This window comes from Oncorhynchus kisutch, linkage group LG5 (genome assembly GCF_002021735.2).
Source record: "Oncorhynchus kisutch isolate 150728-3 linkage group LG5, Okis_V2, whole genome shotgun sequence".
Taxonomy (NCBI): domain Eukaryota; kingdom Metazoa; phylum Chordata; class Actinopteri; order Salmoniformes; family Salmonidae; genus Oncorhynchus; species Oncorhynchus kisutch.
This window is the reverse complement of record NC_034178.2, coordinates 26,521,700-26,537,276: the sequence shown is the minus strand read 5'-3', so window position 1 is coordinate 26,537,276 and position 15,577 is coordinate 26,521,700. Positions and strand designations below refer to the sequence as shown.

The 15,577-nt window shown below is 42.3% G+C and overlaps 1 protein-coding gene across 2 annotated transcripts in view; it reads left to right on the top strand.

Moving 5' to 3' along the window:
• LOC109890813 (rho guanine nucleotide exchange factor 3-like) overlaps positions 1–15,577 on the top strand; it is a 128,241-nt gene that overhangs the window by 33,144 nt on the left and 79,520 nt on the right. Inside the window, exons 2-3 of one of the 2 annotated variants that reach the window (XM_020482853.2) lie at positions 1,005–1,071; positions 11,932–11,994. In XM_020482853.2, the coding sequence (XP_020338442.1) occupies positions 1,005–1,071; positions 11,932–11,994 (130 nt within the window). Of the gene's footprint in view, positions 1–1,004; positions 1,072–7,737; positions 8,107–11,931; positions 11,995–15,577 lie in introns of those variants that run through there. The other variant, XM_020482855.2, reaches the window with a different exon arrangement.

The window sequence follows — 15,577 nt, the reverse complement described above, 5'->3', positions numbered from 1 at the left end:
GCAAGTCTCTTCTTCTTATTGGTGTTCTTAAGTAGTGGTTTCTTTGCAGCAATTTGACCATGAAGGCCTGATTCACGCAGTCTGCTCTGAACAGTTGATGTTGAGATGTGTGTGTTACTTGAACTCTGCGAAACATTTATTTGGGCTGCAATTTCTGAGGCTGGTAACTCGAATGAACTTATCATCTGCAGCAGAGGTAACTCTGGGTCTTCCTTTCCTGTGTCCTCATGAGAGCCAATTTCATCATAGCGCTAGATGGTTTTTGCGACTGCACTTGAAGAAACATTTGAAGTTTGACGTTTTCAGAATCGACTGACCTTCATGTCTTAATGTAATGATGGACTGTCATTTCTTTTTGCTTATTTGAACTGTTCTTGCCATAATATGGACTTGGTCTTTTGTATACCACCCCTGCCTTGTCACAACACTGATTGGCTGATTGGCTCAAACTCATTAGGAAGGAAAGAAATTCAACAAATTAACTTTTAACAAGGCACACTTATTAATTACTTTGAAAAATCTCAAATATAAAATATATTTTGATTAGTTTAACACTTTTTTGGTTACTACATGATTCCACATGTGTTATTTCATCGTTTTGATGTCTTCACTGTTATTCTACAATGTAGAAAATATTTAAAAAATAAAATAAACTTGAATAAGTGTTTAGGGACCTGCATGGGGGTGTCGGTTCCGTCAGCTGTGTGTGTATGTGTGTGTGACTGAGAGAGAGTGTGTGCATGCGTGTGTTCAGGCTCCATTAGCTGTTTCCTGAAGTTCAAAGGGCCACTCCACCAGTGCAAGTTCCCATTAACATTAACAGAGTGGTGATGTCATTTGTTTGGTCTCTGAGGGTATGTCTTGAGTGAATGTGATTAGAGGCTGGGGCTGCTGCAGTATCTTTAGCGTCTTTGTTTGGACTGTATTGTGGTTTAATGGACAGAGATTTACACTGCTTTTCTTTTCTTTCTCTGACCCTCCCTTACTCTCCTCTCCTTCTTCAGGCAGACACTGGAAAAAAAGAGCTCCTTCTCTCTCCGCCCGTCGCCTGACAGCTGGATGTTCAGAGGGGTAAGTGGTTTACACAATGTTAGAACTATTGTTAGTCAGCATCCGAATGAGACTGTGTGTGCGTGTGTGTGCGCGTGTGTGTGCGCGCAAATGGGTGAATGCATTAACACAGTCATATTCATACTCCCCTGAATCTTCCTCAGGGCAATTTCGTTGATTAATTCCCAATCATTCTGACAATGAAGGATCTCTTATCCCCACTTAAATTAAGCAATGTCTGTTTATTTTTAATTTACCAGTAGGACATTATGTAATTTTGTCATGCAAATCATGCATGATTTTGGCTCCCGAGTGGCGCAGCGGTCTAAGGCACTGCATCTCAGTGCAAGAGGTGTCACTACAGTCCCAGCTTCGAATCCAGGCTGTATCACATCCGGCCGTGATTGGGAGTCCCATAGGGTGGCGCACAATTGGCCCAGCGTCGTCCGGGTTTGGCCGGGGTAGGCTGTCATTGTAAATAAGAAATTGTTCTTAACGGACTTGCCTATTTAAATTAAGTAATTTTTTTAATCCTCACCCAGGATGCCCTGCAATTGTCTCTCCCCTGTATGTGTGTCTGGTGTTAGATTGAAGGTCTGCCTCTGCCTGAGAGAGAGGTGCCTGTATGTTCCCTGGTCAAAATTAGTGCACTCTTATGTATGGAAATGGGTGCAATTTCAGCCAAAATGTGTTTTGGCCTACAGAATAATTTTGCTTTCACTCTGAAAAGTGTGACAAACTGGATTGATCTTTAAAGCATTTGATTACGGTTTATATATCAAATGAAACTGAAGGGCAGAGCAATTAAGAACTTGCCGGTTTTGCTTTTGAGAGTCTCGAATTGATTTATCACTACTGTCAGGCAGCGAGGAAACAAAGACATCAAAATGTATGTTGTGTAACGTTTTTCGAACACAATGGCCTTATGTAAGAGCATTTATTATTACATTGTAATGATACGATAGGTAGGCCCAGAGCTTTCTATTTGGATTATATCCAAGACTTCTATAAGGAATATGTTTGGAATATCTAAATGTTAGGCTCTGGGTAGGACTAGTGTCTTTGGATGTAACATCATCTTCAACACTTACACACCGTGGCTGTAGATCAGTTGACTAAGGTCAAAGAACCTAGTAGCTTGAGGACTCTTGACAGTCAATACGAAGACATTCCTGTCCTGCCCTGTCCTGTCCTACCTGGCGGTCAATATGACAAAGAGAGCGATTCATTGCCCCGCCTTTCCTCTTCCTGCCATGGCTTTCGGGCCTCAGCTCAGTCTCTCCCTCCTACACATTGCTGCGACGCTAGCGCCGGGACCGAGACATTGTCGGCTGGGCAAGCAGACGGTGAGTATGGTGGTCGGAACAGCCAACATAAACAAAGGCCAGGGGCTGGCACCTCTCTGGCACCTCACCTCTCTAGGACACACCACTATTTGTCTGCTCTGCTGCGTCTCTGGTCAGGATGTTGTAGAAGATGAAAGTTTGTTTGAGATATTGGTGTTGTATTGTTTAGCCCAACGCATTTTGGAAAATGCCTTCTTTTGGGGTCTAAAGTGTCAGAATGTCATGTTGCACTTCAAGGCTTCGGCGTTTTAAACATTCCAGAGATTTCACGTTGGAGCCACAGTGTATGCTGTGTCTTTGATATATCAAACACTTCATGACCTATTTATTATCTCTTCGGTAATTACTGGCTTGTTACTTATTTGTTAACCTATTATTATTGTGCCTTGAAAAGAACAATCCTGCGGGTGTCAAGTGGATCTTTAACATTCTTGAGTCCTTTACAACAGCTTTGAAGAACAGACCAGCACTTATTCTCACTTGTTTTTCCTTGATTCTCCTCGCAGTTGCTTTTGATTGCATACAGTTTTCGTTTGGGTTCGTATGATTAGAACAACTTAGCATGACTCTGGTGTACATTGGCAGTGAGTGGATGTTTGATGGTATCAGACTCTGAGGCCTTATTGTACCCGTGACTGTGCCAGTCCATGCCTGGAAAGCACACTGTGTTGTCAGGATAGGAGCTGGGTTTGTCTGGGACTGGGAGGGGGTGTGCCGGAAGAGGCATGAACACAAATAGGAGTTTCCCCAACATACGATGCTTTATAGACACAGCAACATCATTTCCAGCAGCCAAGTTATCTTAGAGAACGTTCCAATCAAAGTTATACAGTTAGGATTCCTTCAAATAAAATAGAAGGTTTTCATTAGATTTGTTTTATCTAACTAAAGAATAAACGTTTTGGGAATTTGGAGCACATTGGAAATGTGTCCATTTTTGATCACAGGTCATTAACCCTTGCCTTAGACTTGGGCCTCCTTAATCTAGCTAGGCCTATAGTTCTTTGTCATTGCTATTCACTGTCAAGATATATATATTTTTTGCTTGTCAATGTCTCATTTGGCAGAGTTCTCTCTCAGTTTTGTGATAGTCAGGAACAGGAGATCAGAACAGGGCAGCAGGGCAGGCCTCCTCTGAGTCTGGACCGGGACCTAGTCATGCTGCTGCAGCATTTGTTTCTGTCTGGTCAGCTCCTAACGGACAAGACAGCGTGACCACTGACCGATTCTCCTACCTGGCTCCTCATCAAAGCCTTTTGTCTTCAACACACACACACACACACACACACACACACACACACACACACACACACACACACACACACACACACACACACACACTGACCAATTTGTCTCTGTTTTTTCCCCCTACTCCAACGGAGGGAAAGCAGCCAAGTCGAGTATGAAGAGAATAGAAAGGCAATAGCCTCTACTCTTTGAGATGTCGTATCTATCTAAAAGAGAAGGCCATGTCCTGACTAGATAAATGGGCCTGGAGGCATGCTACATCTAAACCATGGTAACCAGAACAGCTTCTCTCTGACTGTTTTCAATAGCTGAGTAATAGAGGAGGAATGAATGAAACAACGTGTTTCAGCGTCAATCATTCATCAGGGTGTTATCGTCTGATACTTTAGGGTCCCATCACATTGTTAGCTGCTATAAGGGCCTGATCTGAAGGATGTATGTCGTTGTATACAATAAGTATCCTTGCTTGAAGTCACAGAGTGGGAAGAAGACTGTTGTGTAGTATCCTCGCTTGGTGACACAGGGTGGAAAGAAGACTATTGTATAAGTGACTAACTAGTACCTACCTCCTTAGGGACTGAGAGGGTATTCTTGGTTTATTTCAGTCTTTCCTGGCTCCTGGTACATAACAGCACAGAACTTGGGAGTAGTCCTGCCTCAGTCTCCTCCCTGCCTTATTCTGCCTGTTATGTCATAGCAGGGAGAGCTGGAGGGGAGTTGATGCAGTTTTCCACTCATCAACTCAGCCTTCGTCCAACTCAGATTATTTATCTCTGCTTACTGAAGAGGTTCCCTTTGTTTTCTGATTTGTTCATTTTTGAATGACCTGGCTATGTAGCCCAAAATTAGAATGGCACACATAACAAAATGCTCATCCAAATTCATTAGTGCATAGTTCATACACTAAATAGGCCTGCAAATGATTATTCATGATATACTGTAACGTTACAGTAAATCCTTTTAAAGTGAGGCCGTGTTCTTTGTTGCGTTAAGTCCCAAGACAACACTATCTTTCTCCAGGGCATGAATGTCCTGTTCCCTCAACCAGGAGCTCAGCCAACCAGGTTGTGCGTCCCAAATGGCCCCCTATTCCCTATATAGTGCACTAGGGAAAAGGCAGCCATTTTGGACATGGACCTAATGATTTATATTATAATAATTTATGTTCACTGCTGTCCTCACCAACTCTCCCCTCCACCATTTAGACTGACACAGAGTTAGAAGGAAACCTGTTCTGGCTAAATGTTGCTCCATTTCCCCATAAATAGTTGAGTTTGTGCTTTTAATAATTTTCCTCTTGCACTTCTTAGCGAGATGTGTTGCTTGCGTGACCTCTCATTTTAGTGTTATTGGAGCCGGAGCTGTCTGATACATTGGTTTGCCCTGTTCCTAAGAGTGCAATGGACACTATTGAAAATCTCACATATCGTTAATTGCAACGCTTCAACCATAGACGTCAGTTAGCTGGGAACAGTTATCTATTTCTCTCTGAGGATTTCTTTCCCCCAGGGAAAGTGGAATTACGCTCTGGGACATGTGTAGTCCGTGTCGACAGCAGCACCAGTAGACCAGACTCTACCTAGCACCTTCTGAAATGTTTTGCACCCTCGGCACCTGGATAATTGGCTGTGTGTACACTACAGACGAACTGTGTGCGCTGACGTGTGCCCTGTTCTTAACCTTCGGAGTAACATGCAGCCTGTGCAGCCTCCTACCCCGCAGCAAAGAACAAGACCGCAAAATCTTGAAACTATTCCTGTAATCTCGAACCACACGATTATGACAAGACTGTGACATTTTGTTTCCAGTGAGGTTATCTAAACGTTTTTATAACATCATGTCTATGTTGTAGTATTTACGCCTCTTCTCGGCTAGGGCCTCTATTCAATCGGTATTGTTGAAGCGTGACCAGTTCCCGAGATATAAATGTGAAGGTCATTTCTGATTGAGCCGACATATACACCGTGAACGCAGTCTCCACTGACGCGGGAATATTGCCTTTACATTTCAAGTCACGCTGAACTTCCGCGATGCAGACTGTGGAGAGCCCTTTGTCTAGCGTCAACTCAAAATGCTACGTTTCTCATATTGATCAACAAGCACCATTAAGTGTGGCTTTCAGACAGGACTTGGATTAAAGCATCAAGTAACAGGCAATGAATGTGATGACATCATTCATGGTAAATACAGTCGGAGTTATTCAAATGTGAACCTGTACTGCAGCACACAAAACACTTGCTTTAAAGTGGATGTAACTGCACCGTCAGGGGCGTATTTCAGAAATGTATTTTCTAAGATGAGTTATTGTAAGATAGTTGTTACTGACCTTGGCGCACGGCATCACCATCAATGTACCTTGCTGCAGCAAATACATTTCGAGACAATAACTTGAATGCCCCCAACCGTAGAGCTGAAAATATGTGACCTTGTTTTCTCATTTCAACATGGTTTATTTTGGGGTGGCAGGTAGCCTAGTGGTTAGAGCGTTAGGCCAGTAACCATAAAGGTTGCTAGATCGAAAGGCTGTTAACCCACTGTTCCTAGGCCGTCATTGTAAATAAGAATGTGTTCTTAATTAACTGACTTGCCTGGTTAAATATATTTGATTTAATCACATATACTTTATTAATGCACAGTTACACGGGGTGTTTTTCTGACAGACTTGCTTCATTCAAGTTTAAAAGCCCAGTACAGTCAAAAATGTGATTTTCCTGTGTTTTATATATATTTCCACAATATGAGGTTGGAACAATACTGTTCAATTGTAAAACATTATGATAATGCTCTTTTAGTGTAAGAGCTGCTTGTGGGGCGGCAGGGTAGCCTAGTGGTTAGAGCGTTGGGCTAGTAACTGGAAGGTTGCAAGTTCAAACCCCTGAGCTGACAAGGTACAAATCTGTCGTTCTGCCCCTGAACAGGCAGTTAACCCACTGTTCCTAGGCCGTCATTGAAAATAAGAATTTGTTCTTAACTGACTTGCCTAGTTAAATAAAGGTAAAATATGTATTTTTTTAAAGACTGCCTGAAATTTCAGCCTGCTTTGGTGGTTTGGCCTGCCTTGTGACATCACCAAGAGGTAAATTAGTTAATAGACCAATAAGTGTGAAGTAGTAAGGTTGGACCCAGGTGCAGAGAAGAGACCAGACGAGGAATCAGTGGTTTAGCATAAACATAAACATTTACTGAAAAAAACGGTAGCCACAGGATCACAGTACACTGGAAAAAACAAAACACTGCATTTTCAAAAACTGACTCTGGAAACAACCACACATGTTAAACAATTCAAACGTCTGCAAAAGGACAACAGAAAACACAATTATTTTAACAGGGAAATCATAATGAGTAAATTGGACACACCTGAGTGTAGTTAATGTCTCTATGACGGTCTCTGCTGCCCTCTGGTGACAGGTGGAAACATGATAATAACAAAGAGATTTCCAAACCTCTAGCTAATTTTCAGTTTGGTGTATGATTGACTAAATACTTTACCATCCACTGTACAGTATGACATGTGTTTTATAAGGCCTAGCCCAGCTATGTGTATTTATGTCATCAGGGTTAGAATGACACATTTTTGAATAAACTTTATTTCCCCAAAGGAAAGGCAGTGAGATAAAATTGATCGTGAGGGTAAACATTGATTTGCAGGATATAAAAGTATTTCATACTATCATACATTTCCAACAGCATGGATTTTTCTGTGGAAATAGAGCTTTTAAGGCCTGTACTACTGCCAGATCATTATTGACCCCCCAGTAGTGGCCTACCTAATGGATGCATTGTACTAGTCATAGGGAGAGGGCAGAAGCATGGCACCACAGGGCTTTTCACACTACCGAACCAATCAGAACTGAGCCAAACCAAGCTGTAGTTACTGGAAGCCATTACATTGCGGTTCAGGTTGGCAAGATAGTGTGATGGGGGTACTGTGAACTGTCTGCCTGTGTGTCCGAGAGGTTGCAAGCCAGGCAGTTCACAAACTCTCCGGACAACGAAAATAATTTTTTAAAAACAAGGTTGTCTACCGGCCATTGTGGCTCCACAGGCCGATATAGCATCAGCTCAGTTTCCCCTCTTGCTAGCACATCCTGTTGCGAAGCAGCGCAACTCGGCCTCTCTCTCACACACACTCATACGGATACAGACACACACCCTGTGTGTGAAGAGCAAGCTGGATGTGAAATCTTGTGTCCTAGGCTAGCAGAGGAGCAGACTAGATTTGAGTCTGTGTGGCCTGGGCTAACGGTGGTAGAAGCCTGGATCTAAATGTGTGTGTCTGTGGGCTAGCTGGGGAGCTGGATCAGAGCGTGTGTGACCCTCACTATCTAAGGAGCGGGCTGGATCCGGGCTAGCAGTGGCCCTTACGGTGGAGGGAAAGCATTGCCGTGACTTTGTGACTCTGGGGAGCAAACCGGCTCAGGGGTCCCTCATGATGGGGTGCTGTCTATTTGTGCATCAGAAGGTGAGTGAGAGGATAGGTCCTATATGTACCAACCATGCTGTGAAAGATATTTATGGTGAGAGAGTCCTACCAGAGCCGCTCTTTTGTTGAGTACAGTTATTGTCCTACAATAGTCTGGTAACACTGACAAAATGGTACTCCTGATGTTTGAATCAGAACATAGCATGTAATTACCATGTATTTGACAGATTTCTGTTTCAGGCTGCATTATAAGGTCAGCAGTAGTTGAGTTGCATGACTTGTTAGTAGTCGCCAGGCAATGTTAGTACATGATATGCATAAATGCATAAACAAGCATGTCTCAAAATAATAGATTCTTTATTCAACCTTGAATTCTGCAATGTTCTATCGGTAGGTTATCCAATTTTAGCTGACCTTTTTGTTTTTTTTGCTGCATCATCCAATCACATACTTACTACCTTTTAGGACAGACCGGTCACATATTAGTGAGACAAACAGGTGTGCTCAACATCCTCTGGTCTGGAGGGAACAGAGGTAGTTTCACTGCACAGATGTGGGATCTTAATTTAAGCAAGTTTGTTACAGCAGGAAAATAACGTGTAGGGGTTGATACATTTTTTGTTAGGGGAAAATCAAGTCTGACATTTCAAAGGGGAAGTTAAACTTCAGAAGCCTTTTAAAATCTCAAATACACTACAATTGTAACATTTCCTGCATTGCAGGAAAGTTCTCCTGCAACAGGGTGATCAAATTAAGATCCTACATCTGTATAGTGAAACAGAGAGCTACAGTAGTCACCATCTGTTGTGTCCCCATGCACTCAGTGCACTGTGTGTGTGTGTGTGTGTGTGTGCGTGCTAAGTGTGTGCCTGCGTGCGTTTGTGGAGGAAGGCTCTTGTCGCCTGTTACTCTGCACAGGAAGTGTTGTTGCATGTTCCCTGGGGCGGCTGCACCTGCTGTGCCTCTGCAGCAAAGACCTGAGTTACTATAAACTAGGCTGAGTAAAAGTTTTGAAACTAAGTCAGGTCGACAGGTTCTATGTGTATGATTTCTTTCAAATATTGACCGCTGAGTTTTCTACTGGATAAAAATAGTTAAATTGCCTTTTTACCTAGCGATGGGGAGATGGGGGCTGGGAGTTATAGGGCTGGGGAAGTTGCACTGGAGAAGGAAAGGGGGTTGGTGATGGAGATGCTGAATTGTTTCCAGGCTTCATCATATTCTCCATGTCAGAAAGTCTCTCAGCTAACTAACTGCGGAAAATAATGTGTATAGGGGTTGTTCCATTTTTTGCAAGGGAAAATCAAGTCTGACATTTCAAAGTGGAGATTGCATACCGGTAAATATCAAATACAGAGCTCTGGCTAAGGATCGGACCCTTTTTTTAAATGTTCACCTAAAATGACAAATCTAACTGCCTGTATCTCAGGACATGAAGCAAGGATGTGCATATTCTTGATACCATTTGAAAGGAAACGCTTGGAAGTTTGTGGAAATGTGAAATTAATGTAGGAGAATATAACACATTACATCTGGTAAAAGATAATACAAACATTTTCAAGTACATAACTATAGAGAACATACAACAATTCTATGGTAATACAACATTTCTGTTTACACACTCCCAGGAATGTCATACATGATGGATCATTAGCTTATACACTAACTTTCACACATCTAGGTGGCCGGACGGGGTGGGTGTGGAGCCAGAGACAGCAGGGGTTCAAACTGTAGAACCCAGTTCCTACATTTAAAATATAAAATAGATTTTATCAAACAAAACAATGCTATATTTTATCTCTGGGACCCTCAGGATGACAAATCAGAGAAAGATTACTGAATGTAAGTACATTATTTACCTTCAGAGGTGAATGTTTCAGACCAGTTGCCGTGATAAAAGTGTTTTGTTGTTGTGCATTCATCTTAAACAATAGCATGGTATTATTTCACTGTAATAGCTACTGTAAATTGGACAATGCATTTAGATTTACAAGAATTTAAGCTTTCTGCCCTTATAAGACATGCCTATGTCCTGGGAAATGTTCTTGTTACTTACAACGTCATGCTAATCACATTAGCGCACGTTAGCTCAACCGTCCCGGTATAGGGACATCGATCTCATAGAGGTTCAAATATGAGCAGGAAATGTTAATCATAAGGAAATATCTCTGATGCAGATGATAGTTAAACCTTCGGAAATGTATTAAGGCAGTGACCCACTCTTCCATGAACTATTACTAATTATGTTTTCAGTCTGACTGACCAGTTGTTTCTCTCTGAATGCTCAATAAAATAGTTAAAGGATGATCTAGAATAGTCCGATTACAGGAAAACATTTACTTCAGAAACCACAGTAGGCCTATGGGCACCAGTCCTTCCCTGTTAAATCCCCTGTGTATTTCCTGAGCAAAATAAATAGACCTACACCACAGGAGGTTGGTGGAACCTTATTGGGGGAGAACTGGCTCGTGGGAATGAGTGGAGCGGAATCAGTGGAAGGGTTTCAAATACATCAAACACATGGTTTCCAGGCGTTTGATGCCATTCCGTTTGCTCCTTTCCGGCCATTATTATGAGCCATTTTTCCCGTCAGCAGCCTCCCGTGACCTACATTTGTTTGGGTCTGTTGGATGTTGTGTTCAATCAGCAAAAAATTGAATTCTGGAATGAGTTTTCTGGCCAGTCTTCAGCAATCAGAGAAATGAATGTAGCTTTATCTGGACTTCAGAGTTCTTTGAGTTCACATACGTTAAGGAAAAGTGTTTACATCATATGTAACGTAATTGTAACAATGCCCTTTGCGTAAGGGTTCCATACGTAACAACTCCAACCAACACATCTGTGTTGAGCTCCACATGCCCGATTGTTCAGTCTGGAAGATCCGTTGGAGTGTGTTGTGGAAGTTCTGTTGTAGGAACGATGTGTCATTGTTGTGTTCAGCTCCATACGATTTGTGTGGGTCAGCTCTCCTGTTAGAAGGCTATGGAATGTTGTGTTCCATTATAGAAGGACTTCTATCTGTGTCATATAGCAAGTAGTCAGGCCTCAGAAATATGCTGAGTTGTTCTGGGCTCATATTCACCAAGAGTAGGACTGCTGTTTTAGGATATTTGCTTTCTTGTTTGCCTATTCATTTTTTTTTAAATCATACTGAATACGATTATATGGACAGAGGGGACTCAGGGGAGGCGATCCTAGATCAGTGCTCCTAGTCTAAAATATATATTTTTTAACACAGGCTTGAGTTCATACTGTATACATTACGTACCTCAACACAACTCTCTTTCAGACACAACTCCTTGCTTCCCATGTCCCATTGTTCAACTCCTCTCCCTGACCTCAGAAAAGCCTCCCGGTAGCCAGGCAGGAGAATTCTTGTTGTCATGGGAATTAAACTGTTATACGGCAACAATAATAACACACTACAACTTGTGTAGAATACAATGCCAAGTAGAAAGAAACAGTGAACGGAATCCATTTAGATTGACTGCTGCTATGCCTGTAAATATAGCATCCTAGTTTATCTACTAAATGGTTGGAGACGAGCCAAAACTATTAAGTGCTCCACTGATTGGCTTATTATATGTTGGATTTATGTTAGCCTAAAGGCATCAGCATGCTTCAGTTCGGCTGGTGGCTAGCCGAAGTCAGCTAGGCGACCTGAACGAGTGTGCTTGCATACTCCCTTAAAAGACCATTGCTTGAAAAACCTCTTTTGGTTTTCACAGGGCAACCTGTAGTTTAGCAAACGTATTGAGTGTGTGCCAGTAAATTATTTTTATTCAGTTCCTCACATGTTACCTTGCTTCCATGTTCTCTATAAAAAAACTCACCCTTTGTGTTGTTGTTGTTGTGTGTTTACAGAAGAAGAGGAAACAGAGGAGGAGGGATGTGGACTCTCTCAGCCTGTGCAGCCTGGACATCAACGTGAGTACAGCTCATTCTCAGAATACTGGCTTTTCCTTTGCCCCTTCCTCCCCACTCTCTTCCTCTCTCTCTCACTTTCTACTCCCCCCCCCCTTACCTCCTCCCCTCCTCTTACCAATTAGTGATATTGAAAATTGGTGATAATTGAGGAACCTGCAGAAAGGACGATTGAACAACACTGATCAGAGGGAGAACACTGTCTCTCTCTCTCGACCCCCTCCCCTCTCTCTCTTTCTCTCTTTCGATGGGCTGTGTGATTGATACAAACAACAACTTGCATTATGAGACTCTCTGCTTCCCTAAAGGTCAGGCCATTTCCATGCTTATTCCTATTTCCTAAGGTCCGTGCTACGAAGACCCTTTAGTAAATAGCTAGTCTTGACATTCCCAGTCCTATAGTACATTGTGGTAGGCAACCTGTCTGTCTAGGCTAGGGAGACTAGTAAATAGCAGCAGTAATAGCTGGATACTTATTTCACTATTTTGTTCTCCTTGGTTGGGCCTGTGTGTATGAATGCTGTGTATGAACCACTGAATGCTGAACTACTGTGCGTCTTGTACTGAAGTACCTTACAATACTATGCAGCAAATTTTCCAGTGTAAAAAAAGGGCCTCCCTACAGTACTAGAGGCGTCAAACAGATCCGGGTTCGATCCCGGGCTGTGTCACAGCCAGTCGCAACTGGGAGACCCATGAGGTGGCGCACAATTGGTCCAGCATCGTCCGGGTTAGGGGAAGGTTTGGCCCGACTGGGATGTCTTTGTCCCATCACGCTCTAGCGACTCCTTGTGGCGGCCTGGCGAATGCACGCTGACTTCGGTCGCCAGCTGGACAGTTTTCCACCAACACATTGGTGCAGCTGGCTTCCAGGTTAAGCGAGCAGTGTGTCAAGAAGCAGTGCATCTTGGCAGGGTCGTGTTTTGGAGGACACATGGCTATCCACCTTCGCCTCTCCCGAGTCCGTATGGGAGTTGCAGCGATGTGACAAGACTAACTACTGTACCAATTTGATATCACTGGAACAGTGTTAAATTAACACACTGCTTAGTGTAAAGCCTTATTCAAATATTTCCCTGAGCTTTTCCCATTTTCGGTCCTATGGACCAAGTGAGAACTTCAGCGAATGTGTTATCATGAAAAAAATACATTATTTAACACAATACCATACATATTTCATAAAGCCTTATTTTGAGGGCCTAGTTTTACCCTATTTCAGAAGCCTGAAACTTATAAACATCCCTTTGAATCAAAACCACATCAATCATTATCATATTTCCCAGCATGCTCTATTGCAGGTAGATTTTTAGAATGGTTTGTTTCAATATCTATGTTTTTGCATGTACACTGATTGATTAATCCAATTACTTAGTTAGATTTTCTGCACCCGTTTCTGAAATGTTTATTCCAGTTTTAAAGGTGGTCCTCAAAATGTCCGAACCTTGGTACTCATTCTGAATAGAGAACGACTGATATGAATTTGTTTTAGAACCAATACTGATTTTCGGGGGTCAAGGAGGTCAATATTCAATATCAATTAAATTACAAAATGTTGACAAAATTTCCCAGAGACAGCCATGTATGCATTAATGCATACATTTTTTAACCAAACAAAGATTTATCTTGACCAATCTAACTACATATAAACATAATGGTAATAATTGTATTTTAATGATACATTTTTGATAAACTGGGTAAATTAAGATGGCATAGGCCTACTCACAATACAGGTGAATACATATTCAATAGGAGTGTGTGCATGCATTGTGTTATTGAGCTTGTTTTGGCTGATCAGTGGAGTCTATGGTGCCACTGATGACAAACAATGAATATGCCTTCCATTTGGGACAGCTGAAAATCGTTGTGCTGATTTAAAGAAGAAATAAAACTGTCCTTCTTTAGACTAGTTGAGTATTGGGGAGGCAGGTAGCCTAGTGGGGCGGCAGTTAGCCTAGTGGGGCGGCAGGTAGCGTAGTGGTTAGAGTGTCGGACTAGTAACCGAAAGGTTGCAAGTTCAAATCCCCAAGCTGACACGGTAAAAATCTTTTGTTCTGCCCCTGAACAAGTTACCCACTGTTCCTAAAAATAAGAATTTTTTCTTAACTGACTTTCCTGGTAAAATAAAGTATTTGCATCAGTATTTGTTGGTTAGATTACAGGCACAAAATGTCCAGAAACCAATAACTTTCTTCTGAAACTCGTCAGTCTATTCTTGTTCTGAGAAATTAAGGCTATTCCATGCGAAAAATGGCCAACAAACTGAAGATCTCATACAATGCTGTGTACTACTCCCTTCACAGAACAGCGAAACTATAACCAGAATAGAAAGAGGAGTGGGAGGCCCAGGTGCACAACTGAGCAAGAAGTCGAGCATCCCAGAGTCGCCTCTTCACTGTTGATATTGAGACTGGTGTTTTGCGGGTACTATTTAATGAAGTTGAGGACTTGTGAGGCATTCCTGAAGTACCACACAATGCTGTTGGCTCTTTGGCTGCTTGTGTTGATGTGGACATTAATTAGCAGCCATTTCCACATTTTTAGAAGTAAGAGAACTCTACTTAGTTAACAGCATAAAAACCACGACAACATTAATTTGCTCAAAGGCTGTACTTTTAAAGCCCAGACTGAAGAAGCCTTGCTTTCCATCTCAGACAACAGCACAGTCAGAAAACAAAATAGCTTTGGGTGGTGTCAGGAAAATGCTTCCAAAGCATTGGTGCTAAATTATATGCCTTGAACTTGTGTTGGGCTGTTGGCTGTTTCCACAGAGTACATTCAGCGTGTCCTAACACAAAACCAAGCTGTGGAATCTGGTTCAAGGTGTTTTGCTACTTAGGTTTTTAAGTATTGAGGCAGTAGGGAGAGAATAGTTAAGGTCTGTGTGATAAGGGAAGATGTGAGCATCTCTGAGTGGGGTGTCAGTTGATTGACAGGTCCAGAGCTGGGTAAGACAGATCTGGGTGTTTTACTGACACTGTGAGGTCAGATCTGAGGTGGAACTGTGGTGTTTAAATGCAGACCATTGTGATGAGTACCGTCCGATCATTGTTTTTAAAACAGCACTCCTCCCCTTACCGATTCTAATGACTCAAGGGTGTAAACTCAGACAGAAATAGGAAAAAAATGTATCCATGGAATAAATTGTTTATTTAAGATCCAAAATTCTATTAGAAACCGTTTGTATTATCTTGTAAACTCTTCAACGTGTTATCGTCAGCTACAGATAGTCAAACGTGTGCTGTTTTCAGTACTCTAGTCAACATGTCCATTGTATTAAAAAGGTCCCCACAGTACCTACTATTACCAATACTAAACTATTATTTTAGGATTGACAGCCAAGGCAGGTCAATGTAATATATAGGCCCCAGTGTTAGTTAGACTGGAGTCCAGGGTACACAGAGTGACTGTAGAGCCAGGGCAGGGCTAGAGCCAGGGGTAGGGGGAAAGTTGGTGTCACATGCCTGCTTGGCGTGTGTTCAGCAGGGTGACTGACTGGCTGGCTCACACAATGGCCGGGCTCATACCCCGCTGCTGGCGGGGACCACTGGAAAAGGAGGCTAATGCTATTGTTTCTCCCCTTGCTCCT